A 27,308-nucleotide genomic window follows, 5' to 3' on the forward strand; every position below is an offset into this window, starting at 1 on the left:
GTTACTGACAGGGTGCAGTTGGGTCTGTTCCTCCTGAGGAGGAAAACTGCAAATTTTGGTAAGTGTTGCTCAGGCAGCTTGCTCAAGGCCATGTGGCTCTGCCTGGTGCCTTTGTGCAAAGCACAGGGCTGCGCGCTTCAGCCAGGCGGGGCTGCGGCCAGGCTGGCTCCTGCCTATGCTGAGCGAATTGCTCCTGGGACAGAGCTCTGCACAGTGCTGGGAGCGAGGGCAGTGCTCACGTTGCTCTGTGACACCATTGCTTTCCCATCATGTGGAGATGATGAAAGATTTGTTGCTGCAGAGTCAGGACTCAGAATGTAAATGTACTGATTTAGAATATTCGTAAATTCAGAGGAATTCTTACTGAATTCGTTACAGGAAATCCTTAAAGGAAAGTAGGCTGGAAGTGTGCTGTGTGAAACTGCTTCACTTCATGTGGGTGCCTCATGCAGCTCTGAAAATGATCACTATCGTGCATTAGAGAGAGGATTAAATTATTCCCATCTTTCTCTCCTCCCACACTGACTCCAGGCAGAGCCAGTCCTTCCTTTTCCAGTCCACGCACACAGACAGTGAATATCACCAGGTGATCCAGCTCTGGAGTAGCCCATGTGTTTTGACTTGCTGCTGGAGGTACTGCTTATTTCTTGCTTTGTGTTCAACATTAAGACCTACCATAAATCTGCGGGCGTAAACAATGCCACTCTGCTGATTTCAGTAAAGTTTTACCCAGCTACAGTGCAAAGATACTGTCCCAGAGCTCCTGAAAGCTGATCTGCATTTGTTTGTTGGTGGGGTTTTTTTTTTTGTTTTGTTTTTTTGTTTTTGTTTTTTTTTTTATTTTTTTTTGGCTTTCTATAAAGGCTCTGAGGTGAGTGGTAAAGGCTGGGGAGATTCCATGTTGTGGCCCATCTGGCGTGTGCAGCCACAAATAATAATTAATTGGTTCTTTAAGGAGTCTTGCAAACTTTTTTGTGTGTGTGTCTGTCTGTCTTAAGCTCCTTTTAATTAACTTCAGTCATGTTCCAACACATCGTCTTGGCTGAATCAGAAACCTCACTGTGCCAGTTTTTCACATTCCTGAAATACACAGGCCGCCAGTGTTGCGAATGCAGCTCAGAGGCAGTGGCTCAGAGGAAGTTGGGCAGCTCTCCTGGAACTCAGAAATTTTCAGGAACTGTTGTGAAATAGAGAGGCTGAGCAGACCAGCCTCTACTTCCACCTCCCTTGCTGCCCAGCTCCTAGCAGTGTTGCTGTCTTGCACTTTATGCACTGACTCAAGGATCAGCAATTGTAGCAGACACCTGTGTACAAGCAGCTTTGTCCCTTTAGGAAGCACCTTTATTTGGGTTACAGTGCTTGGGGCACGCAGCCTTTTTTTCCTTCATGAGTTTGTTTCTGTGTCACACTTCTTATTGCAAAGGGTCAACTTTCAAGATTGTAGGGCTTGTTAACAAGATACTCGGACATACTTAGTCACCAAAAATTTCCATGTGGCAACAGGACACAGTTTTGTGCTTCTTTACTAGAAAGCTTCAAGTCTTGTCTAAGAATTATAAGGATTGTTTCCATCTTTTCAGAAATCTGGGATTTGAGACGGTCTCCTTATTGCCTTATAGCCTGGCTGTTCTCTCACTTGTGCCTGGTGGAAATAATCCCCAAGTTTTTATTGATGCAAAATTGTATTAATGCCTGTTGTCCCTTGGTCTGCGTGTTGTTTTGAGCCAGAGAATTCTGCACTTGGTAAGCCCAACTCAATCTGAGCATCCATTTAATAGTATGTTTAATTTACTGTAAAAAAGGCAAATCTTACTGTAACCTTTTGACATTAATTTAGAGAATGCAGCTTTTATAATGAAATGGTCCAACCAGATCAACATAGATGTGTTATATTTAGTAGTTTAAAGCTGAAGCTCGGTGAATATAGGTGAGAAAGAAGGTGCAGCATTACAATGTTGAGGATCTTCATCCATTTGAATAACTTACCACTGGGTTCTTAATTCCTAACCATTTTTAAATCACATTTGGAAGCACAGTCTAGAAAGAATAAGCATATTTAAGAAAATAGTTGTGTCAGGGTACTTGTGTTCTCTGTACTGAACACTACAGGATTGCAATCTATCTTCTGCCTTAGACGAGTAGGAAACAGAGTACCATGACAGCAGGTTCAGGTGGTGTGCCCCAGACTGCAGGTGAGGAGCCAGGAGTTGCCCAGGGAGGTCTTTCAGCAATACTTGTGTTTCCACAGCAGCTCAGGGATTGTTGCTGTTGCCACAGACAGAGGTGGCATATTGCATTGTTATGGTGATGAGTTTTGAATAAGTGGAAGGAAAACAAATATTATAGCTAATTAAAAAAAGAAAAAAGAAAAAAGAAAAAAGAAAGTGCCTCAGCCTTTTGGGAAAAGGATAGGAAAATCAGGAAAGATGATTACAAACAAGCACCATCTATGAGCATGGAAGGCATGCCTGGATTACTGGAGGTGTACAAATGGTCTAAAGATGTAGACCCATTGTGAAACGAGAAGAAGCAAGGGCAGCATTGGATGCTAAAAGAGTAAAACAAAAACACCGATGAAGAATGCCACATAATGCACATGAAGATCAAGCTAATTCCTACTGCATCTGATATGTGACACTTAGCTGTGTATACAGACTCTGACCCAGCAGCAGCAGCAGACAGTAATATGATGGATAAGTTGTTTATGTTGGGGAAAAAGTCAGTAGCAAAATGTCTTGACGATGAAAAAGAGAGAAGTTCATGAGCTGTTAGGGGACACACTCAATTCTGTTGTCTGTTCAGGATTCAAGTGTCTGCTGAGACGCAAAGGATTTGGGTCTTCCCAGTTCCAACCATGAGGAAAGACCAGATATGCTGCAGTGGGTAAGTTAAGGAATATGTTTCCTCTGAAATACGTTAGTTCTAACTATGTGGCTTTGAGGAATGTGTTAGTAACAATTTCCCAATTGATTGTCCCAGGAAGAACACTGCATTTATCTGAGCAGCACTAGATGCAAGGCAGTGCACACTCCAGAGAACTGCAACCAATGAGTGGGTTGGACTCCAAAAGAGGTGCAAGTAAAATGCTAGCATATCAGAAGTGCAGGGATGTCTTAACAGTGATTTAAAAAAAAAAAGTCATGGATGTTATGGTGTTTTTCCAGAAATTATTCCACTCAGGACTAGTAAACACTGGTTTCTAAAGCTCTTTACTGGGCGCCTGTCCTGGAAGAAGTGCTGCAACAGCAGAACTAAAATGTGTTTTCAGAGAGGGCTAGACTTGGCCGTGAACCATTGAAAACCTGTTCAATTCACTGAGTGAGGTGCAAGAAGAAAAAAGAAAAACTGAGTCACTTGTTAGAAATGATGAAAACAGCTATCAGGATATGCTGAATGGATCCATTTGTAGACAGCATGCTTTTTCTATGAGTAGGTCAAGGCTTCAGGAAATCACAGAGGAGTACACTTAAACAAACTGTCATGATGATGATGTATTATTTTCAGCTATCGATTTCTTTCAGCAGCCCTCCTTTGCCTAGGCAAACTGTAATTTTTCAAGTGCTGATTGTAAGGCTGTTTGTCCTAAGTATCTGGTGTTAGGATTCATATATGTGTTTATGAGTAGAAATGTAGTTTTGTAGTAGCTTTTATACTACCTATCCCTGCTTTATCAAAGTCACTGCATTTGGTTAATACAGCTCTCTTTCACAACTGGTGAAGATGTGATCCCATGCCTCACACTAATGCAGAAAGAGAAAAGGATCCTTTGAAAAGAAACGCTTTGGGATTACATAACCTGAAAAGTAAAGCAGTGAGAGAAACAGAAAATGGCTCGGATAGCATTACTCAAAACCTGTGGCCTTCAGATGAGCTACTTGTTGTCTTCAGAGGTCTGAACGGGCAGCTGCAGGCTTGCTGACCTCTTCTAGCTAGTCAAATAAATACATAAAATGTTTATTAGCTTCTCTCTATTCCCAATTACTTTAGCTGCCATTGGAATTTTTCAGCACTGTGTGTTGATGTGACAGAACAGAAAAGACTGAGGAGCTCTGCTTCCTGGTGTTATTTTGTGTGCTTCCATCGTGAAAGGATGGCTCTCAGTTTTCTGCATGGATACATACCAAGCATTTTCAGCCTACGTTTCCAGTTCCAATGGACTTAAAAAGAGGAAGATACTCCCATTAATGTTTTGCATGATAACAAGTTAGGCAATCATTTTTGGATCTACTTGGTGGCAGACTGCTTACTGCCAGTGCCAAGTGGGTGTCATAGTTGAGACTATCAAATGATGTCTGCTGTGGTTAAATGCTTTGTTGGATTTCCTGCTTGGAAAGTGATGCATGTGCCAGACAAGAAGCATTTTCTGTTTTGGCATTAAAGCAATCTTGGCACCCAGTGCAAGCTGTTTACTTTATTATTGTAAATGTAGTTTTGGAATGCAGAACACACTTAAAATGTCTGCAGATGAGCAGCAATGGAAAGGACAGCAAAGCATCCTTGTTTTTACTCCTGTGTCCCTTAGAAATACTTCAGTTTGCTTCATTTATGGAAGCTGCTTCTGATTTGTGTGTAATTTTTCATGTAATGTCTCTTGCTGGGTTGGACAGACAGTAGAGAACATGTAACTGAAAGATAGCTAAAACTGAGAGCATAGAAGAGCATAATGGACAGCAAAATTTAAATTCCTTCTAGTATTGTTTAATTTTCTTGTGATATACCAGTGGTGGAAGGACAACATGCTCCATTTTGCTGAGCAGTCAACAGAAATAGTCTGTGCTAGGATATGGAAGAGCACTCTTCCTAGCAGGGCACTGCAGAGCCAGTGGACATGCTGACATGCAGTGCCATTATTTTTCACTAGCAAAAAGGTTCTTCAGAATGCCAAGCATGATGCCAGAATACAAAACACTTAATTTATCAAAGCCATAAGTAAGAAACGCTGTGTTTTTAGTTTTAGAAGTAACTTTTGTACATTTGTGACTTTTTCCACATTAAACATCATTTACGGTTTGGAAATTATTCATGCAAGAGGCATGTGGTTTCTGCTCCTGAATATCAGCAGCAGTTTTGCTAGGTTGAGTCTCAATTTTATGTTGACTTTTCTTTGGCTTTTCATTTATCTTTTGGGTGGACCTTCATGGAGCAAGCTGCCTCAAGGAGAACCCAATAGCCTTCTTTCTAAAGAGAAGACTATGTGCTCTGCTTAATGTGAAGAAGATGGCATCAATAGAAGGAATTTGATTTTGGAAGCCAGACCTGTGTAAAGTGCCTTGTGAAAAAGTGTGTTTTCTGAGATGTTCCTTCATCAGCGCAGTTGCTGGAACAAGTTGAGAAGCAGGAATTTCACACCTGGTCTTTGAGACACCAGTTGATAGGTTTTTCCATATGCAATGTGAGAAGTTTTGGACTAGCTGTTGAATTTTCAGTTAATCCTATTCCTGCAAAGAAATGGTAAACGGCTGATGCAAGATCTTGGTTTATGACCTAGGAACTCCACTTTCAAATTCTGCCGAGACTTCAAGGGCCTTGTTTTGCAGGCCCTTCTCTGGGTAACTGCAATGTTTGAAGTGGATGGAATTACATATTCTCTGTGTGTATCAAAGCAGAGGAAACTGTATAGATTGGGTATGATTTTGCCCCTTTAGCACTTTATATTCTAGCATTAATTCTTTCTTTAGCCGGCCAGGCAGGACAGATTTAGAAATGAATGCTAACATTTTTGCCTTTCTGTAGTCAGTATTCTGTCCTGGAAGAACAACGCTCCTTCCCCTGTCCAAGCACTATGCAGGGGCCCAGTTCTGCTCCATGCTGCATCCCATTACTCCATAGAGTTACTCATGACAAATACATGCTGCTTTTTGGGGGTTAGTGATGGTGCAGCTGTATTTTTACCTTTGTCGCCTTTTTATGTTTGATTTAATTTATGTTTGATTGGCATTACCACTTGTGTTTAACCATTTGTCTGTGCTGGATGACAACAGTGCAAAATTTTAAGGAGAGAAAAATGACTTTTGTTTTGTTCCCTCACTTAGCTAGATGTGCCTACTTTGTATCCCAGCTGCTTCTGCAAGTCTAATATGCCTCTGTTTCCAGAGCCAGGCTCTTTCCTGGAACTCTGTCCCAGGACTCAGTGTGATTATCTCTGGCCTATAGGAGCAGAGTGGCCTATAGGAGCAGCTTCTCGCTCCCTTTGTCACCAAGTCAAGACTGTGAGCTTACACTTTGTTATGCAAGCCCTCCTAGCTCAGTGCAAACTGTAATTTGTGACAGTTTAATAATGGGAAGAGATGATGAAAGCAAAGAAATAGGCACAGATGGGAAGAGATATCTGAGGGCTGCCAGGGCAGCTGTTCAAGATCTCTGAATTAGATGGAGAGGGAACTCCACCACCCTCAGTTTCCCAACTCTCAAACAAGCCATCTCCCATGTGGAAAGCAAAACAAGCTCCACCCCAGCCCTACCATGTTAGCTGAGCTATGATTAATACGTGGCAAATTCCAAAGGTAGTCCTGTCAGTCTTGCTGACATTCCCATTGGTAATATGAACCACAAAAGCGCTTCCCTGCTCTTCTGATGAATATCAAAAGAATTCTGCTTGATTAGATCATTACTGAGGGGAAATGTAGGAAAAACATAAATATTCCAGGGAAAATGCAAACTTCAGACAAGAGGCAAAATTGCAAGTTTCCATGGTCTGTAAAATTTTTCACCTGATAGAAGAAAAAAGGTCTGTGATTGTTTGTTGTTCTCCAACAACTCTCCCAAGAATATGCTTATCTCAGCCTTCCTTCTTTGTAGTTCACTCATCATGTTGGAATGAGCAGCTGTAAGCCAATCAAGTGCATGCATCTTTGAAGTGCTAGAGACTTTGAATGGAAGACCCAAAGGCAGAGACCCATATAATTGTTTCCTTTACAAGTCTGGCAAAGTAAAATAAGTGCAGTTTCAGATCTTGGCACATCACTAGGGCACTGAGAGTGGAGGGAGAAGCAGTTCCTTTAACTCAATCCTACCATGTATTCCTGTGCCATTCTCTGCTGATGCAGAAAGCCTGCTGTTTGCCTTAAGGTATGAGAAGAGGATCTAGGAAGTTTAGATGAGAAGAGTACAAAGAGCCTGAAAGCTCTTAAGAAGAGTGAGGGAGAAATGTGATAGCGTCTTGAAGCAGTAAAGAGCTGGAAGGGCAATACAAGTAATACAAGGATGATGGGTATAATTTATTCTCCGTATCCAGGGCATAAAGGACAAAATGTCAAGATTTTTAACTACAGTATGACTTAGGACTAAGGCTAATGAAGCCCTGGAACAAAGTGCAACAGTGACTATGGGGTATATGAAGGCAAGCTTTAAAACAGGATATAAAAATTTCAGTCTAGGATTGCAGACTGAGCTGACTTGCCTTGGAACAAGGAGAAGGTACCTTTCTGTCCACAGTTTCTGTGCATCCCTGCACCAGTGGGAGTTAATATGACACTGAAATTTCTGCTACGAAATATGGTTTAGTAGCTTGTGGTAGTAATGGTAATGGGAGGACGGTTGGATAGATGATCTTGTAGGTCCTTTCCAACCTTGTGTTTCTATGATTCTGTGATTCTATGAAAGCTTGCCTGTGGCAAGAAACTTCCCTTGCTTTCCCTCACTGAGATTCTAACTTACAGGGGAAGACGAGAGACAACAGAAATGTATTGTATCCTGTGGTTTTCTTGTTTCTAAACCTTCTCAGAGCATGGGATGCACCATCTTCTGAATGGCTATTCACACCCGAAGTTTGACACCTACTTCAGAGTTAGTTCTGGGTCCAGCTCCCCTCTTGGCAGAGAATGCTTTGTACCAGGATTGGCCTTTATGTTATAGTAAGCACTGCTCATTCTTCTTAGTCAATAGTCTTTCTAGAAGATCTGTGCACAGAGTAGTCTAAAGCCTAGCATGATATAGGCTGATTTGTTTTGCAGTAGGGATCAGTGTATTAGCTAAGAACCAATATATTAGTTTAGCAAAAGGAATCAGTGAGTGTGAATTCTAAAACTTTCCATTTCTACTTGCTTGGTGTGTGAACAGCCTTGTTTTCCCATATCACTTGTTGCCAGTATCAGTGTGTGTGAAGATATCAAGTTACGCAATACAACATCTCCTTAACATGGAACAGTTCTTGAGGAGAGGGAGTGATGTGATCTTGTGGGAAGAGTGTAAGAGAGGTGACAAAAATAATGAAAGATCTTGACCCAGAGCAATTTGGGCACCAGTTCCTGTACAAGAAAAATCTTTAATTCAGACTTTCAGCCCTGGTCTGACACATCCACGGGGAATTTCCCATCAGATATACCTTATTTCTCTCCCGTTTGTGCCACTGTGCCCCATTTTAGACCACAGATTACTCTTTTAGGCATGCTCTGGGTAAGGACAGGGGACTGGATCCTACTGGTAAAGCAGGCAGTTGAGGAGATGAAGCTGCTTGCTTTGAAATGTCTTCTCCAGAGCCTTCCTGGCTTCAAACTGGTGTTGGGAATTCACTGGCAGTTGAGCAAGGATTTTCAGGCTTTTACTGGGTTCTAAATGTGGAAACTGAAATCCCTGAGAAGTGTCCAAATCCCTGTGTGGCTCCAGGTTATAGTACTTTTTCAGACTATCACTCATTTCTCCCTTCAGTGGAAGGCACTGGCCTCAGCAGTCTTCTGCCTTTTTCAGCCTGCCCTTTAGAAGAGGGCTTCTCAAGCGTGAGTTAACATCATCCTGTCCTGAAAAGTTGAAACCCTGTAACGTGCTGAGAGACCCAGCTCTCCAGTCCTGGCATTTTGTTGTGTTCTACCCCACAACCGTTCCCTTTCTGAGAAACCTAACCACTTCGTCTTCTTTATTTTCTCTCTTTCAGTTCTCTAGGCACATCTGCTGCCATGAGATGCCTCAGCCAAGGACTGTGAGCCAAGATATGAGGGAAATAGTTTAACCAGATGTGTGCCCATGTCTGCAACACAGAATTTTAAGATGCTGAAATTTAAAAGCTTGCCATCATCTCCCCTGCCTCCCCAGCAGTAAGGTAAATAATGAGTGGGACAGCAGCATATCCATTAAAACACCTTTTTTCAAGGGAGAGGATAGGAGGTTATAATTTGACTATAAAAATTTGCTCCAGGCTGAAAACTTGGCAAACAAAAGCTTAGCTTAGAAGTGATTAAAAAGGAAACAACGAAAAAAGCATAAAATAAACCAGGGCAGTCATTTTGGGTGGAGATGAGGGTCTAGAGCTTAGAGATCATTCTTTAGTGGGGGAGGAGGAGGAACGGCTCAAGACAGAGTTGTATTTGGCTCTAAGCCCAACTATAACTAAGTGTTTCAGAGCCAGGAGAATAAACTGCAGCATCTGAATACATGTGCAATCCCTGGCCTCTCCCTTCACCCATTTATCAGAGGAAAGTTAAGGCCTCCCATATTATTAAAAGCACAGGGGATGCAGATACGGTGGCAGTAGCTGAATTCTTCCGACTGTTACTTTCTGAGTGTGGATTTCCCTGTAACTTAAATTGTAAAAGTAATTAAGGAAACTGAGACTCAGCTTGCCTAGAGAAGAAGAGGTGAATATGTTACTTTCAGCACTGTGGAGCTTCTCAGACCTCTCTCACTCAGTGCTATGTCACACCTGATGCTCATGATCCATTCCTTGCTTCTGCTTTTAGCATCACACAGTGCCACTCCTGAACAAAAGGATGATCCCTTGAAGCCTCTAACATGGGCTGACTTCTGCACAATTCCAGTTACAATTCCAGAGCTAAGGAAGAAGAAGGAGAGCTGGCTGGATGCATAGCAGCAGAAACCATGAGCACAGAATGAGTCTCTAGAGGAAAAACTTTTCCAAAGTATTATCTGATGTGCACACCACATATGTTTGGCAGCATGGTTTGCACAGACCTTGGGAAACAAACACAAGGCCCAGCCAGTAACCAGTTGCCTGTCTTCATCTCAGGACCCCAGGGCCCCTCCAGTCAGTGTGCCCACACATAATTACATTGTTGGCTCCCTCTGTAGTGGTGTCATTGTGTATTAAAGCTTCATACTTAGAGATTCTCTGAACTTGATTGGATGAAGCCTAGAGCAGCCTGATACAGGTTTGCTAACTCTCCTTACTGCTATGCCCATTTCTAGAACAGTTGTCCCCTCAGCTGCCTTTGGAATGCTTTGGCTGTAGCAGGCACCAAGGTACAAAAAGCTAAATAAATTAACAAAGGTGTATAGATACAAAAGACCCTTTCTGAAATTTTTTTAACCAACCTATTGTTCATACATGTTCAGTTCCACCAGCATAAGGGCAGTCTTAGTTTAGATGGAATGTTACCTGTCTGCTCCCAAACAGGCCTCCTTCATAGGGCAGCACAGCTTAAACTTTTTTGGCTTTTCTAACAGGCTTCATCATTTACTTGTACATATTTTCATATGTGTTTGCAGATCCTTTCTTTAAGCACCCCAGTGCTGTCTGGAGAACTTAATGCTCTCCAACAGCAGATACTGCCAGGCTTTCCTTCTTATACAAGAAATGCACTTTAATTCTGTCCTTTCTCAATCCTTAAATGAGGCAGGTGGAAAAAGCCAACAAAGGAACATACAGGACTAGGTCTATTGGTTAAGAAAGCTTGGAGAAGCTTCGCCTTTTGCTACTACCTAGCAATCATTGCAGTATTAAGAGATCTCTTATCTGTGCTGGTGTACTGCATAACTTGAGATCAGGCTGTCAAAACACTGCCTTTCTGAATGGCTCAGTAGGGTCAACTCTACTAAGGAGTGAAAAAAGGCACTCTGAAAGATCTTGTTAAAGAGTGAGAAGAAGCCTGGCCTTTTAGTCTGCTCTTGTATTTCAGTGCTGACACTGTCTGTATTTTCCTTTTCAGGGAAGATTGAAATCACTGAGAATGGAATCCAGGACATTTTCTAGCTCTCCAAATGCAGCGAGAACATTTATGGACTGACCTTCCACAGCTTCCTTCAAGCACTGGAATTTCCAGGTGCATGTTTTCAGAGCACAAGCAACCCCAGGAAAGCTGCTTTTCAAAAGGTATGTCATCTCTTGTTTAAACCAAAAAAAACTGAAAAGCTAACAGTGAATACATGGGGGGGGGGGAACTCCCTTGGCATTGAAACAAAGCAGGTTTTTTTCCTTTCTCTGTGCTTCTTTAACTTGCCTTATACAAAACGAAGTGGAACTGTAACAATGAATTGAGGAGATGTGGATGGTAAAAGCAAGGTAGTGGCATTGGAGGTAAGGTAAAATCAGATCTCAGCAGAAAGAAGATGGGGGAAGAAGTTTAACAAGTTTGCTTTATGTGCCGCTATGTCATGCTTCCTTTTGTTGCTCAAGAATGCTGCCCCACTGGTTCCTAGGGTGTGAAAGGGCCATGCTACTGGGAGGATGTGCCCCACAGACCACCATATGTGAGCAACTATTGGGCTGATTCTGACAGAAAGAGTGATCCTTCTGAAAACTGTTGTTTTACTTTTATTGCAGTTGTACTATGGGTAGGTAGGCACTTGAACTCAATAAAGGGAAGTTAAAATGCCTCTCTAGAAAGTGTTCACAGTGGTCAGGAGGTTTGGAAAATACCTTCAAAGGAGTTTAGGAGAACACGCTAAATGCTCTCTAAAATAATGGAGTTCCCTCTCACCTTTGCTGCTTCCAAAGGAATTAAACAGGACAAGAGCACTCATAGGCTGTGTTGTGCATACACACACAAAGCAAAGCACAGGAGGAGCTTGACAGACCTTGTCAGGAAGGGGAGAGTGCACAAGGAGTGTGTGACAAATTCTGGCACATGTATACCTCACCAGTGTGATCAGTGCCTTGAAGCCAGCCAGGTCAGAGTTTACACCATGGACTGATATTTCTCCTTCCTTCGTACACATCCTAACCTGCTGTTGCACAGTCTGGTGTGAATGGCAGCACTCTGCTCAGAAGAGACCCAAGACTGGAAAAGCAGGCTGCATCTTTCTGTCTGTTGGGCAGGACTGGAACTTACTGCTAGAGGCATCTGAGCCTGCTGGTTTTTCTTCCCTTCCTCCAGTTCCCACCCAGGCCCCCGTACTGAAACAAAGACTCCCACAAAAGCAAAGAAATAGCTCTAGCAGATTCCCTAGTTGCTTCCCACATGTCAACTGCTGCTGCTGCTGTCTGTGGCTTGTGTGATGACAGTGCTGATTCAATTAACTGATTTTTGAATCCTTCCTTTCATAGCCCTTGTGTGGACAGGCAAACCAGTTAGAATGGCCAGGAACAGATCAAGTGTAAATTTTAAAAAGAAAAGGAGGTAGAATGCTGTTTCCCTTCTCTTTTTCTGTATGTCGCCTCTGCCTATTTGCAATCTGGCAGTTTGGTGAGAGTGTGCACAACAGTTTTGCCTTAGAAGTGTTTGTTAATTCCTTCCAGAAAGTGATCATCCTTCTGCACTACTTGTCCTACTCTTGTTGACCACAAAGCCTCTTCCAGAGCAAATCTTTGTGAGCTCCAAGGCTGTTCTTCATAACTTCCCCTTCAACCCATTTCAGCCTAAAGACATGCAAGACCTGATACTTTACAGGCCTTTATAGTAAAGGACTACACTTCACATGTAAAGCCAAAGTATGATTTTACAGTATGATTCCCATAACAGTTATAACTCTGACCTTTTTGCACACATATTATTTTTAGTTAATATAGATGGTGTTAACTTTAATGCCTTTCCCTTAACCCTTAAGGAAGCTAGCTAATTTCCAGGTTGATATGAGCTGGCTAATTTCCAGTGTTTTGGGGAGACAGCCAAGATGAGCAATTCCAAGGTGTTTCTGGCTGGTATTCCTAAGTGGAGCACATCTGGATCTGTGCTTCATCCCAGGCCTCCTCCCATTGTCTGTCACCCCCACCATCCTCTGCCTGCACTGTTGAAGCTAAGTGTCTGTAATGGCAGGGCTACAAGTTACCAAGCTGCAGCCACATGTCATGTTATCATCAACCAAGATGCTTATGGGGCCTAACCTAGTCAGGCATGGCTGGTGTCATGAGAAGATAAAGCCACCTTGATCTAGGAGTTGTGAATGAGTAACATGTAGCAAAAAAGTGATACCATCACCCATGTACCCACTCACTGATAATGAAATGTGGGTCTAGATTGGAAAAGACTGCGGCAGGCAGGCAGAAGAGGAAAAGGGAGGAGGGAGTTCAAATACCACAGCCCAGAGAAAGAAAACCCTGCGTTCATGCTTGTGTCAGTAGACTGTCTGTGTGCTGACCCCAGGCTCACCTGAGCCCTGGCAAAGCTCTCCTTTGTTCTGTGCTGGCTTTCAGAATAAAGAGTTATCCCATAGCCACTTTGTGACCTGTTCCACCCAGACAGCCTGCCCATGATTGCTTCATAAAGCAAGACCCAGGAATCAAAAACAGGGCATGCTTCCTGAGCAGAGATGGAAAACAGCTGTGCTGGAAAAAAGGAGGGGTTTTCTGGCTGAGCAGTGGAAAATACAGATCAAGGCCTGGTTGTGCAATGTTCTCTGGCTGGCCTTTGGCTGCTATTGTGGCACAGGGACCATCTGGTGTTAGCAGGAGACTTGTGCCAGGCAATGGAATAGCAAACACCTCTCATGACTGGAAGGCTGGAAACCCAGAGCTTAGTCCTAAATGTTTCAAAGTGGACTGAGAGGTGACAAGTGCTGTCTGGTCACGCTGTCCTCTCCACTCTGCTGCAGTCAGACTTGCCCAGCCAGGCCCAGATGGCAGTTGAGTGGCCAGGGTGATTACAGTAAAAGCACACAGATTGTAGGGCTACAGAAAGACAACACTGCCCAGGTAAGAGCTTGATTCCTGCCTAGTGCTCACAAAGTGCTCACTGTGTGGCCACAGTGAGGGATGTGGCTAGATAGTCCAGCCAGGTTCCTGCATCTGAATCCTCCATACCCATAGTGGGGTGTGGGTGCATACCAAACAAGACAGTGCATACATGTGCTGTGCAAGGAGTCTCAACAAACACTAATCTAGCAGCTGCTTTGCCATCACCATCTTCTGAAGTCAAGGGAAGGCAATGCCTAGCCTTAACCGCTTGTTGCTTTGAGTCAGGCTCCTGAAAGAGTTCCTGATTTGTATTAAATTCAAAATCTCAAACCAAAAGTAAATGAGTCTATATCTTTAATGTGACATCTGTGTCTGAAACCAGGGGAAAGAGGTGTAGGACTCTATTGATTTATTTTTATTTAATTATTTAAACCTAACTGTGTACAAGAAGGAGAGGCTGGACAAGAACAGAGGGAGATTTACGCCTCTGATTCAGAGCCAGATTATCAAAAACCTTTCTACTACCTGCCAAGAGAGCCTTGCAACATCTCTCTTGTCCCAGTGCTCCTCTTTGTAACTAAGGGAAAAACTAAGGGAAGGGGTAAAATGGTGAGAAGGCAAAAAGCAAAGTAAGCTGGCAGAACCATTAATCACCTCCTGGGTTGATACATACCAGCTACACTGGCCTTTCTTCTTAGCACCTGGAATAAGAAAAGACAGTATGATGAATATTTTTTACCATATAGTATTGCAGCTATGGATACACCATAATTAACAGAGCACTGGTGCAGGTTGTGGAGTCCACTTCTATGGAGACACGTACCTGTGTGACCTATTGTGGGGAACCTGCTTTAGCAGGGAGGTTGGACTCAATGATCTCTTGAAGCCCCTTCCAAACTTTGTACTTTGTGGACAAAGAACAATGACTTTTGTAAGGGCAAATGATTAATTTTAGCTATTACAGATAAAATCAATTTGTTTAAACCTGGGCAACTTTGTAATAGATCCAAAAATATAGAACCCAGACAGATACACAAAATTAATAGTTGGTAATAGCTTCAGCACTCTTAGAGCTGTTTATTTCCAGTTTATTTTCAATACAAGACAGGATGAAGGCATATTTTAGAAATAATTTGCAAAGTGAGGTGTTAGTCTTTTGGCTTATACTGACCTGAAATTGTTCTTTATTTTTAAAAAACATCCTTCCATTTTAACTTCTTAATATGAAGTCTGTCATCACAGCTCTTATGGAACAAACATTCTTCATCTGTACATACTCATCAGGGTCAGAAATGGATTTCAGTATTGGTGAGACAAAATTTAATTTAACAAAAAATTGTAAGTTTTGTTTCCATAGAAGAGTTTGAATTTTGATGAAAATTAATTTCCCTGCGAAAAAAGCAAAAACAAGCCTATCATTCAAAGTTTTCATCTGATGACTGTTTGTTCTTCTAGAGGGAGAAAGGCAGTGGAGAGAAAGCAAGTGTGTGTTTGTGAGAAAATAACTAAGTCCTACCAATAAATGGTGGCAATGAAAGCAGAGGAACGAAAGTACAAATTCCCAGGCATTCCAAGCATATCTGCTATCCTTTACATCCTGCTCTGGGCACATCATTCGTACATATCTCAGTGTTCCACTACATAGGCAGCTGCATTTCAGTTGTGTTATTATATGAAGAGTTTTGGATCGTTGTCACATGAGACAACTCATACTATGAGATGAAAAGGAGCTGACCGCAGCAACGAAAGCAAAATAGAACATGCAATCTATGAAATATGCTGGAAACCACTCATGCCACAGAGAAATGGGGGCCAGGAAGCAAAAACTTCCAGAAGAAATTAGGAAGAAAAAGAAGAGAGAGAGAGAAAAATGTCATCAGTTGCTGGGAGAAAAGTACGGGCTGGTTACCATATCTGAGCTGTTGAAAAACAGCCACTGGCTTTCTGTAGCTCTTCATCTGTTTTTCTGTTCATTTTAGTCCTTCTCTTTAACCTTGCTGGGTAAAACACATCTCCAAGGACAAATAAAAATGATTTTCTTACCAGTGCTGCTGACTTTGCAGCCTGTCAGAAAACTGACCAAACTTGAAACTCCCTCAGTCAGTCACTTTAAAATATAGTCAGAGTTGTGTTTAAAAAAAAGAAAAGAACAAAATACATGAATTCAACAACAGGATCACTCTGCAGCCTATTAAGCTCTGGGAGAAAAAGCAAAACTCTTGTGATGAGCTGTGTGACAAAGGGAAATGTTGCATAAATCTAGACTTGGTTCTTGCATTATGGTGCAGATACTTAGTTGTCTTTATTAAATATATATTATATTGAAAGATGTTGAGACCCAGAAAGTTAGCCTGGTAGCTGGAAGATGCTGTTAAGAATCCAGACCATTTTGCTAGGCTCACACTTAACCTGTCCAAAGAAAAATATTTGGTTCTTAGTATTTGAGAGGTTGAAATCTGCAGTGAGTGCTTTTGTCATTACTTACAATCATCTTCCCTGGAAGCACTTCCTTTTTTTTTTACCTGTACCACATATAAACAAAGAACCATAGTTTCTTTTGGGAAACTTTTCTGCTTCAGATGCCTCTCTGATCCTCAAAGATGTCTGATGGAGTTAGACTTACTGCCCAAATAGGCTGAAGGGATCTGCAGATCTGTAGGTGCATCTACCATCTACTGTCCCTGACAAACATTGCTTTTAACGTGTGGTTAGAACATGAAAAGAGTAAAGCAGGAGAAGCTGTTCAAAAACAGCCTCAGCTTACTCAGGATCATAAGAAAGGATAATGGAGGTATTTCACCTTTGTCTGCACGTTTACTGTATGCCAGCCTGGCGAGTTGTTCGTCCTTTCTTACATTCTAACAAGCACAGATTTTGGCTTGTGAGCAGTAGGTGCCTGAAATGAAAACTATTTAGACTTTGTCTGTTTGTGGGAAGGGTTGTGCTTTGCAATATAGCTCATTCAAATCCCTGAGCAAGAATAAATGAGGGAGGAGAAAACACAGACACAGTCAGAGCAAAAAATGTAATTTTTCAATCAAGCTTTTAATGAAAAGATCATAAAATAACAGTTTCTCATCACTGTACATTAAGACTGCAAATTTCTGAATGCTGAGATCATATTATACTTTCTGTATCTTTTTATATGACACTTGAGTTGAAGCCACAACTACATGTGGCTCTGACCTGAATTCAAGCTCTTGAAGGAAATGAACAGAACACTGCAGCAGGAGTGTCGGCCTTTCCCTTACCCTCCCCTCTTCTCCCCTTCCCCAGGAAACATCCAGGGCTCCTAGCTGACTGATAGTTAAGGCTTAAAATTAAAAAAAAAAAAAAAAGTGAGAGAGATGGAACATCCCTCTTTTAATTGCATTTAAAATATTAAAATAAAACAGGAGAAAATATCCAGCCAGCCAAAGTAAGGTCCTGTCCTCATTAGGAAAGTTATCCTCAGCCAGTTAGAATGCTTGTGGAAGTTGGAACAGCTGTCCTAGGTGCTTCAGTTGATAACTTGTGAATGAGGAGTCTAAAAAAACATCCCACCATTCAGGAAAAGCAAGCACTATGAAGTGTGGCCCATAACTGCCAGCAAATTTTGTTGCATGAAATATTGTTTTAAACCCTCCCTCCATGTGGCATCCTGCAGGGTCTGTTCTGTTCAATAAACGCTGATCTGCTGATCCCTATGTGTTCAACACTAGACTTCAAAATGCATAGGAAAACGGGAGAAAGTGGGAAAGAAGAGGATGATTACAACAGGAGGAAAGATAACCTTACCTGTTTGTCTCCTGCACTAAAATTAGGGCAATAAGGTACCATGGGACTTAAAACAGTGCAAAAAAACCTTGGAAAGGAACTTCCAGAATTTCTTTTCCAAGATTATGGCCAGTTCTTGAGCACAAGAGTAAGCTTATGAAAAAAAAGGTTTTGCAGTATTTGAAGAAACTTTGTTCATGCTGAGAAAATCATGAAATTCAAACAAAAATAAGAAAAAATGCTAAAGTCCACTTAAATCCTCCAGGATCCTGGAAATCAACAAATATCCCCTTTCTTTATACTAATTTTTAAGATTGGTGCAGGTCTATAACTGCTAATTCTACCAGTACTGAAATGAGAGGCTTGTGAAGTATAGCCTTTCCTAGGGACTCTAGTCACCTTACACAATTGGGAATCTGATGCTTCCACATCGTTTATGAGGCCCATCACAAGATGGCACAGATGCTGTTGAGTTTGGCACAGAGTTTCCTCTAGCTATCTTAGGCATTGACTCCTTACTTCTGAGAGCCTTATTGCTTCCACAGAAAACAGTAAGTGGAGGATGAAAGGGAGTTTTAAAAAGAAGCTATGTTCTGACCTTCAGGCAGGACTTTAGACTCATCTCAGTCACAAGCTGCAACTGGAAGCACACAACTGTTACTCTGATGACTTTTACATTCTCCACTGAGCACACTGGATGTTTCCCCTGGTCAAGACCCATACTCCTGCTTTTCAGAACTGAAGCGACAAGGTAAAATACTGCTAACCCAGACTGAACCTGCACTGCTTGAAAACAATGCTTTCTAAACACACGACAGAGAGGAAAATAAAAACAAAAACAAAATAGGAATCTTAGAAAGAGTGACACTGTAACTGGAAACATTTAAATACAGCAAAACATAAATTCCTCTTCTACGCAAAGCTACAAAAGTCCAGTCTTTGTATTGTCTTCACAGGTTATGGTTTATGGCTATGCTGAGAGTCTCTGAGATTCTTTTTTTTTTTTTTTAAATATATTTTTTTCTTTTTTTTTGAAATCCTGTAGAGAAGACCCTGCAGACACATCTTTGTGTTTGCAACTTTCTGAATTACATTGCAAAACTGTGCATACAGAATCTGAGAAATAAATACATTCATTACTGCACATACATCTTGATACAAAAACAACACTGTCAAATAGTGTTTGCACCATCTTTGTTAGATATTAAGACCAGGCAAAATTAATATTTCATTTTCCATCAGCCGCCAACAAATGACTGAGGTGGCTTTGGTGTAGAAGGTAAAAGCTACAAAGGATCAAGACTAATGATGAAGAGGTTTTCTAAAAAAAAATCCTTTTTTTTTTTGGCTTCAGCAATATTTTTGCAAACCATCTTCATTGGTTGTCATTAGACTGTTCTAACATGCAAATCTAGCTTAGATTTCACCTAGAAAGCCTTATGGGTTTTGATTGGTCTCTTTGCACGTGACTGTAAGGTATGGAGTGAATCACTCCAGCTCTTTAATTAAATGGTGGCTCAGATAGTCAGAACAGCATAGCTCAGGCCCCAGCACAGCTCTGGGCAGAAGAAGGGAGCTACGTGCCTACACTCGTGCCCTCACCCCAGACCATTAAAGCTTCCCTGGCCACCACTGCATTTTGCAGGGAGATGCCACCTCTGCGCAGCCCATGCTGGCACAGAGTGTGGCACAGAGTTGTGCATACTCTTCCACATCAGCAGCCACAGAGCCTCACAGAAGCTGCGTGTCAATAGCTCTTTGGTGTTTTCTGTGATCTTTGTGGCTCCTGCTAACTTCCCCGAATGCACAGAGCTAGGCTTTCATTTATTTTTGCCAGGAATTGGTTTTGGAGGTCTTGCAGTAAGGGCTGGAAAACAGATAAACCTAGCTCGGCCATTGATAGTGCTAGGGAGATGAGCTGGGTACTGCAGCTCCCTCGTTTCTGACAACACTCCTCTTCTCTGATCCCCAGAACTTCTCCCACCCCTCTACCATCTCCTGGGGCTCCTCTGCCCTCTACCCTCCTACTCAGGATCCTCTGAGGAAGAAGCTGGCTGCTCCCCATGGCTGTAGGCCATGGGCATTAGCAGCAGGGCCTGCACAGTATGAGGGCCTGGGCCTTGCCCGGCAGCATCCCTCATGGGCTGGACACAAAAAATCCTAAATCTACGTGCCATAGTTCTGACTGCTCTCCCTCCCCACCCTCACTGAGCAGTGCTGGAATGCAGGCCGGCTTGCAGTTCCCAATGTGGGGAACCTGCAGTAGCCTTCAGAAGAGAAACCAATGGAAAAAGCAAAGATTAATTTTGACTGGCCCCTAGATCTGTTGAGGTCTGAAACTGTAAAAGTTTATGTAAACAATGAGATAAATATATTAGTATTTTTCTGAGCCAAGTGAGGTTCAATACTCATTCAAATGTGCTTTGGTTTAAAAAATAGTTTTGTGAATTTGGGTATGAGCTTCTTTTTTATACAACTTTCACTATTTTATCTTTTTTTTCCTGTTACTCCGAAAACATTCTGGAACTAAGTGACTAAAGCATATGCTTAAGCTGCCAGGCCTCTTTTTTTCTTTTTTTTTTCTTTCTTTTTTTTTTTTTTTTTTCTCTTTAAATGTTTTATTCCTCTTGAGGCTCTCTGTGTATCTTGGGGGAAAAAAAAAAAAAGCAACTCCCTCCCCCCACCCTAAAACTCTTAAAATCTTAAATATGAAACTAGCGTTTTGCTTTCTCATTAAAATACAGAAAAATGTTTGATACAATACTATGTCGTACAAATGTAGTTGAGTGTTCAGGCCCCAAGCAGGCCTTAAACAGTCCCTGAAGTTTTGAGTATTATTAGTTATTCATTATTACTGTCACAATTTGGAAAATGTCTATACTCAATCTACGGAACACAACTTTACACAGCTACTTGAAAAAAGAACAAAATTTCCTTTTGTACAATACTCTTGCTGTACACAGACTTTATGTCGTATTGTTTAAGTGCTGGGGGAGGGGGGTAAAGTAAAAACGCCGCTCTGGGGGGGGAGGGGGGGGGGGGGGAAGCATTGGGTCCTGAAATTTCAAAATGATTCTCAAAGCTTAAGAAAGAAATGAAGAGGGGACCTAGAAGGGGAAGGAGAGGCTATGTCACTCACACACATGCTTGTAAAAATGGAATTAAACAAGGGGGAGCAGGTTGGTTGCCCACTTTGGATCTGACCGTGCTTCCCTGAGCTGTGGGTGCTCCATGCCTTGGCTCAGCAGCCCCAGCTCTATTTGTGTCCCAGGGCCTCTGCACAGCTGCCCTCCCACTTACCCCATCACCACAGCACACTGCAGGGCTATGAGCAAAGGGGCGAAAATGGTGCCCAAAACCTACTTCGGAGGCAGAGCTTATTGCCAGCTGCATGTTTCTCACTAAGAGAGCTAAAGATTATTGTGAAAATCGGGACTTGGTGAGTTCTGAGTCAGCCAGCAGAAAAGGAGGCTCTGCTGTGGCAGCAGCCAAAGCCAGCATGGGATTGAGCTCAGCTTTCAGGCTGCTGGAGGGAAGGTGAAGGCAGCGTGAAAGTGCCTTGGAACTAATTTTGCATGGCTGTCCTTACACCCTGCTGGGACTTACTCCGAGAAGAAGGTAGATGGCAAGGCCTTCCCTGTTTTCCCCAAAGATGATTTTGGGGATGTTCTTAGGGAGGGGGGTTGGCAGGGAACTGAGGGAAGAAAAATTCAATATAAATTCAAAATGTGGAAGTGCTAAAGACACTAAAAACACACCTAGCCCCCCAGAAGAAAATAGCGTGCCTCAGCACAATGAGAAATGAAAAGTCCGTGCGCCCCTGATTACCCCCAGCTCGCAGCGGGGCCGGAGCAGGCAGACAATAGCACGAGCAAACAGCACAGCAGAGCGGGCAGGAGAGGGGCAGCGTGTTCCCTGTAACGTGACACCAGGCCAAGGCGCAGCTTGGTTAGTCTATTGCTTGGAGCCTGGATTCCAGCTTCCTCAGTTCATTCAATTGACCCAACAACTTCTTTTGGACTAGTCCATCTTAACCCAAAAAAAAAAAAAAAAAAAAAAAAAAAAAAGCTTATATTTCTTTGTTTTAGACAAACATGCTCACTTTTTTCTTTTTCTTTTTTTTTTTTTTGGTCAAAACTTGAAAAAAAAAGTTTTATTTTTTAAAAAAGATAAAATGTGAGGTTTGGTAAACCCTATGCAGAGACTATACTGGTTTGAGTGGGAAAAAAAAGAGAGAGAAAAAATACAAGTGTAAACTTTTCTCAATTCAGAAGGGATGATTCTACTGGCTGTGAATTTTTACCACCACAGTCACAGGAGGCTTGGAATAAGCCACAGCTTTCCACAAGGTCACGCCAACAAAGTCAAGGGGGCCAAGAATTGGTGGGCTAAGTTCTCTGTCTCTTCTCCTAAACCAATAGCAGCTGTTGGCTGTGATGTCTTATGCAGATGTTGCAAGAACATTTTGTTTCTTTTTCTTTTCATTTTTCTTTCTTTTTGTGTGCGTGTGTTAAACTGTGTAAAAGGGAGGATATGAAACACTTTGGTTTGCTTTTTCCTCCTCTCCTCCACCTTATTGCACTCTGGATTCTAGTAAATTATAGGCTGCTCTGCCCTCACCCTCTGTCCTGCCAGGTGTTTACAGACTGACCCAGATGTGCTGGGGGAGTGGAAGTTGAGGGGGGCATTTTCCTCTCCCCATAGTATCCAGATTCAATAAACAAAGCTGGAAAGGGCCCAGAAAGCTCAGAGAAGTTTTCTTCTTTTATCTAAAAGTGACTACAAACAGCCAAGAGACTACAAGCGAGCCAGTCCGAGCCACCAGCACAGCTTCTGGCTCAGCATATTTTTTGCTTTGTCTTTGGCTGAGCTCTGCTTTAACATTTCTCTAGCTGACTTTTGATGGAAGGACAGGGTGGTAAAAATCCCTTAATTTAATTTAGCTTCTACTTTTATACATTTAATTACTTACAATAACAGAAAAAAATGCCTAATCTTTCACTAACCATCTTATTGTTCTCATGAATTCAAGAGGTAGCAAAGGTAGCAAGTCTGTCCACACAGACTTGTTCTTTAGTGAGGGAGGAAAGCTAAAAACATACACACACACACACAAAAATAAAATAAAATAAACAATAATAAAAAAGTACCTAAGGAACTTGTAGCAAGTCCGCCTACATCAAACCCCCTCCCTACCCACCCACCATAGAATTAACCTCAGACCTTCCAGTTCAAACATTCACATAAACGTTACAATGGTTTTTCCTTTAATAAAAGTACCTCTAAGCAAAGAATATTCATACGAAACTACTAGAAAAGTAAAGACGACCCCCTGCTCACTGAAAGTAATTCCCAGGGCATCCAGTCCCTGTTCAGTCATGGGTAAGGCTGAAGAGGTTTGCATGTTTTGTGGGAAAAGGTGATGTGTGGTTACTTGTGCCAAGGATAAAGATTAAAACCAAATGAGCGAGGGATGGCAGGGAAAGTATCACCATGTCTTTAAGCAGAGCACTCTGGTGCTGCATGCCTAGGTAGATGGCTGTCCCTACCATGGCCAGCCCAGCCAGGATGGGTGGTGGGTTCCACCACTGCTTTGGCTTTACCACAGCATCCAAAGGGGCTGCCAGCCCTGCAAGATGGTCCACAGACACAGCTTCCATGTTTGTGAGGGCTATGTAATGTTTTTCACAGATCTATGCTATTTTCTTTTGAATGGCAAGAAATACCCTACTGAGTTTGATTTTAAGAGAGAAGAACATGACTAGGGCCACAGCATCGCATAGGAAAGAGGCAGGGAGGCTGGATCCAGCAGAGACAAAAGTTCCCTGTGGTCCACCTTCTTGCTTCAGATTATCAAAATGACAGTGAAGTCAGTGCACATGGAACAAAGTGACATTTCATGCTAGATCACCAAGATTTTGAGGGAGAGTTGGACTAAATGCATCAGCTTGGCTGTGGACCTTTTTTTTTTTTTTTTTAAAGGAAAACAACTTTTTAAAAAAATGTTAAAGCTCCATTTGTTTAGGCCTCCCATGACTGAATAGAGTATGGGGAGTTGCCCCCTTTTTTGTTTGTTTTTTTTTTTTCTTTTTTCTTTTTTTAAGCAGCAAGTCTTACAGAAAGGTAAATCACTGCGGATGGGCTTGAAGCTCATTCTGGAGTCTTTGGCTTATGTGGGAGAGGTATGCATTCGGAGGTGGCTGATCAGATTGCGCTGCTGGGTGAATTTCCCACCACACAGTTGACATTCGTAGGGTTTTTCTCCTGAGTGGACACGCATATGCTCTGTCAGTCGGTACTGCCGGGTAAAGCGCATCCCGCATTCCTCGCAAGCAAAGGGCTTGAGCCCCAAGTGGCTGCGCATGTGCCGTGTCATGGTGCCCCGTTGTGTGAACATCTTGCCGCAGATGTTGCAAGGGAAAGGCCGCGTCAGCCAGTGAGTCTTCTCATGCTGCCGCAATGTTGCTGGATCCTTGTAGCTCTTCTCACACACAGAGCACTTGAAGGGCCGGGACTCTGCAGAGTAGGACTGGTTGGGGTTGGACAAATCCTCAGCTTCATCCTTGCCACCATATGTGCCTTCCTCCTTGATGTAAAGATCTTCCTCGGTGTGTGTCTCCACATGGGCATTCAGCTGCTCGGAGCTAGGGAAACCTTTGCCACAGGGAATGCAGACATACAGGTTGTCACCATACGCCACTGGCTCAAACCCCTCCTGCCGGTAGACGTAGTTGGCACTGGTATGCCCGCCACTCTCACTCTCACTCTGGCCACTGTCATCACTGTTCTCCTTACCATTTTCTACCTCCTCCTTACACGAGTAAGGCAGGTCTGCACCATAAGACCCAGCCAGGCTCCGCTCCACAGACTTGGACAAGGGCCCGAGCAAGATCCCATTGGGCAGCCCTTCACCTTCATCCCTGTCTTTGCCCCCATCCTTTCGGTCAAAGGCATTATCTTTCTTGATCCACTCCTTCTTACGGGATGAATGCCGGAGGCCCTTGCGCTGGCTGCTCTCCGTCATCGAGTGGTGGCACTCCTCACTCAGATCCATCTCCATGGGGTCACTGCTGTCTGCTATGCTGTGAGAGGCTCCGACTCCAGACTCGTCAAACGATGAGGCACTGTTGGCTGCAGGGACTGAGGCAGATTGAGGAGAGCCATGCTGGCTTTCGCTGTGCTGCGTGTCATCGTGGGAGGCTGCAACAGGGAGTGATGGACTTTTTTTGGACAAATCGAGGCCTAGCTCCTGGTCGCCAGTGCTCCCATTTGCACTACCACCCCCACCACAATTCTTACTGGCTCCCCTGCTTAAGGAGTGACAGTTCTCTTGATTGGAGCTGCTGATAAAGACCTCATCATCAGAGAGCTTTCCCTTTGACAGCTCCTTTGAATGCGAGCCCTTCAACCCCTCATTTGACCCTGAATAGCGAGCTTGAATGACAGAAGCAGTGGAAAGTCTCTGACTCCTGGCAGATCTCCCAACACCAAGGCCACTGGCCTTGCCAGCGAAGGACTTGCTGTTCCGCTTCAGCTTCTTTCTGCAGAGCGCTGCCAGGTCGTGCAGTTGGAGGTAGCTTGCTGCGGTGAGGAGAGCACTGAAGTTCTGTTCACCGGGCTGGTCAGTCGTTAAGAGCTTACCAGTATAAATAAAGTCCAAGATCTGCCGGAACACAGTGGGGTTCACCATGTCCGTGTCTAAGTTAATCAGGTTGTCATGCAGGACAAGGGATTTGAAATACATGCTGCTGGCTGCCAGGATGTTCTTATGGGCACGAAACAGGGCATTTTCTACCACAATGATCACATCACAGAGGAAACCTTTGGCTCGTTGCTGGTTCAGCTGCAGTAGCAGTTGTTTGGCATGATTTGGCAGTTCCATCTCCACCTTCTCTTCCTTTCACCTTCACTTTACCACCTGCAAAACAGGATGATGGGAAGTGTGAACCTGATGTTTTCACTCAAGTCTACGTTTAATAGGCTGGCTTAACAGTGTGTAGTCTTTGTTCAACTTGACACTGACTAAGGAGCTCTGGGTATGATCCAGCCTTGCAAACTGTGATCCTGCTTGGAATACAGAGAGAAGTATTACTCACACTAAGATTTCAAGTCTCAAAAATCAGATTTTTACAAAAGAAATCATCGTTGGCTGGAATTACTATTCAAAAGACAATAGTGAGAAAACAGTAGTTAGGTACAGGGGAAAGCTGTTTGCCTTTCCTAGCACAAATCTGAAGGGGGAATAAGGAGAAAGATAAAAAGGGAAGGAAAAAAAGCATCTATTTCTCTTCCATATGCATATCTGAGCATGTAAAATAATTAGCATAAGCTTCAGCTTCCCTGCTTTAACGTGTAGTTTGTTTCTTGGCTTTAATATGTTGAAGTCTTACAACATATTAAACCCCAGCGGCTCTGGGGTTGAGAAAATGACACATAGCAACTAAATCCAGTGGAGATGGAATTAATCACACAGCGGTGTCAATGGGAAATCTCCTTACGAAAGGCTGCTTTAAAAACTACCCCCCAGGCAATGTCCATATCCTAATCCACTAACATTAAGTGCTAGAATCAACCCTGAACTGCCTGAAATTCAGGATGCTGAGCTAGCTAAATGCCACCAAGTATATTTAACAATCTGAAACTGTTTTCTTAAGTTAATTCCTCTCCCTTAGTTTTGAAAGATTTTTGTCTAAACTGATAGAATTCAAGTAACCTATCTCAAATTGCAGTCTCTACCCTGAAATACTGGGAAGAGAGTAAGATTGTGGTTACCTTTGTGTAGTTCATGTATTTCACTAATGGTATTTACAATGTAATTTATTTTAGATATTTAATTGATTTATATTGATGACCCTTATTAAAAAGCTGCTTCGAGGAAGATTCAAACTAACTGCCACCTGCAAATTTGGTAGATACGAGAACATATAGAAACTGGAATTTAAAATTGGGGCTGCATTCAGAAATCCAAGATTAATTTTGTTTCTTTTGTTGTTGTTTTTCATATTTTTGTTTGAAAGTGTCAGCTACTACTTCTAATAGGCATTTATCTGTTAATTTAAAACTCATTGAATTTCTGAGCTTCAAACATAAAACAGCTACCTTTAGATTTCCCTTCTCCCTTTCTTTCCCAGTTCATCTTATTACTGAAATAGATTTCTCCTTTTGAAGGAGGAGCAAGCAGGCCCTACATCCATAGAAACAAAGAGATTATTCTCTTAAAATCATCTTGACTTAATGCTTTTATTGCTTGTGTGTTCCATTCTGTCACATTGGATTTCAAATGATAAAACATTAGGCTGATCTAGGCTTATCTACTCTCTGGGTCGAGTAGGTGTACTCAAAAAAAAGAAATAATGAGTGATACCTCCATAGTTTAAGAAAAAAAAAAAAAGCCTCCTTCATACCTGATTTTTAGTTATTGGTGATGAATAAAAAGTTTTCATTTTGCAGAAAGGTGTTAAATTTACATCATCTGTTTCTGTACAGCAAAAGGATTTTTCTTTACGAAAGAAGCAACCAAAAAGTAAACTAAGACTGTTTTTCCTCCCAAACTGCTGACTTGCTAGAATGGCACCTCCTCAGTTACCAAATGATCTGCCAATCAGGTACCTCCCTTCTTCCACAGGACACATTTTTTCTTTGGCCAGCCTGCAATTTGCATTTGGTAGAATTTTGTGGCCCCTATTCTGTGCACACAGATCACAGTGGCTTTTCACCTTGATTCACAGCTAAAATGACTGTTCTGCTATTCTGTTCCGTTCCTATCCATTTC

The 27,308-nt window shown here is 42.5% G+C and overlaps 1 protein-coding gene and 1 long non-coding RNA gene across 18 annotated transcripts in view; one reads left to right on the forward strand and one right to left on the reverse strand.

Moving 5' to 3' along the window:
• The first annotated feature begins 382 nt into the window (after positions 1–382).
• LOC107051622 overlaps positions 383–27,308 on the forward strand; it is a 77,053-nt gene continuing 50,127 nt past the window's right edge. Inside the window, exons 1-4 of one of the 2 annotated variants that reach the window (XR_001463294.4) lie at positions 383–633; positions 2,803–2,883; positions 8,870–9,034; positions 10,878–11,041. This is a non-coding gene — a long non-coding RNA (uncharacterized LOC107051622). The remainder of the gene's footprint in view (positions 634–2,802; positions 2,884–8,869; positions 9,035–10,877; positions 11,042–27,308) is intronic. The other variant, XR_005840104.2, reaches the window with a different exon arrangement.
• Positions 16,807–27,308, reverse strand: part of HIC2 (hypermethylated in cancer 2) — a 75,403-nt gene continuing 64,901 nt past the window's right edge. For 14 of the 16 annotated variants that reach the window (XM_046901117.1, XM_015275229.4, XM_015275232.4 and 11 more), the window contains one exon: positions 16,807–25,454. In XM_046901117.1, coding sequence (XP_046757073.1) covers positions 23,706–25,418 — 1,713 coding nt within the window. In that variant the 5' untranslated portion in view covers positions 25,419–25,454 and the 3' untranslated portion in view covers positions 16,807–23,705. 16 annotated transcript variants of the gene reach the window in all.

Source organism: Gallus gallus, chromosome 15, assembly GCF_016699485.2.
Source record: "Gallus gallus isolate bGalGal1 chromosome 15, bGalGal1.mat.broiler.GRCg7b, whole genome shotgun sequence".
Taxonomy (NCBI): Eukaryota; Metazoa; Chordata; class Aves; order Galliformes; family Phasianidae; genus Gallus; species Gallus gallus.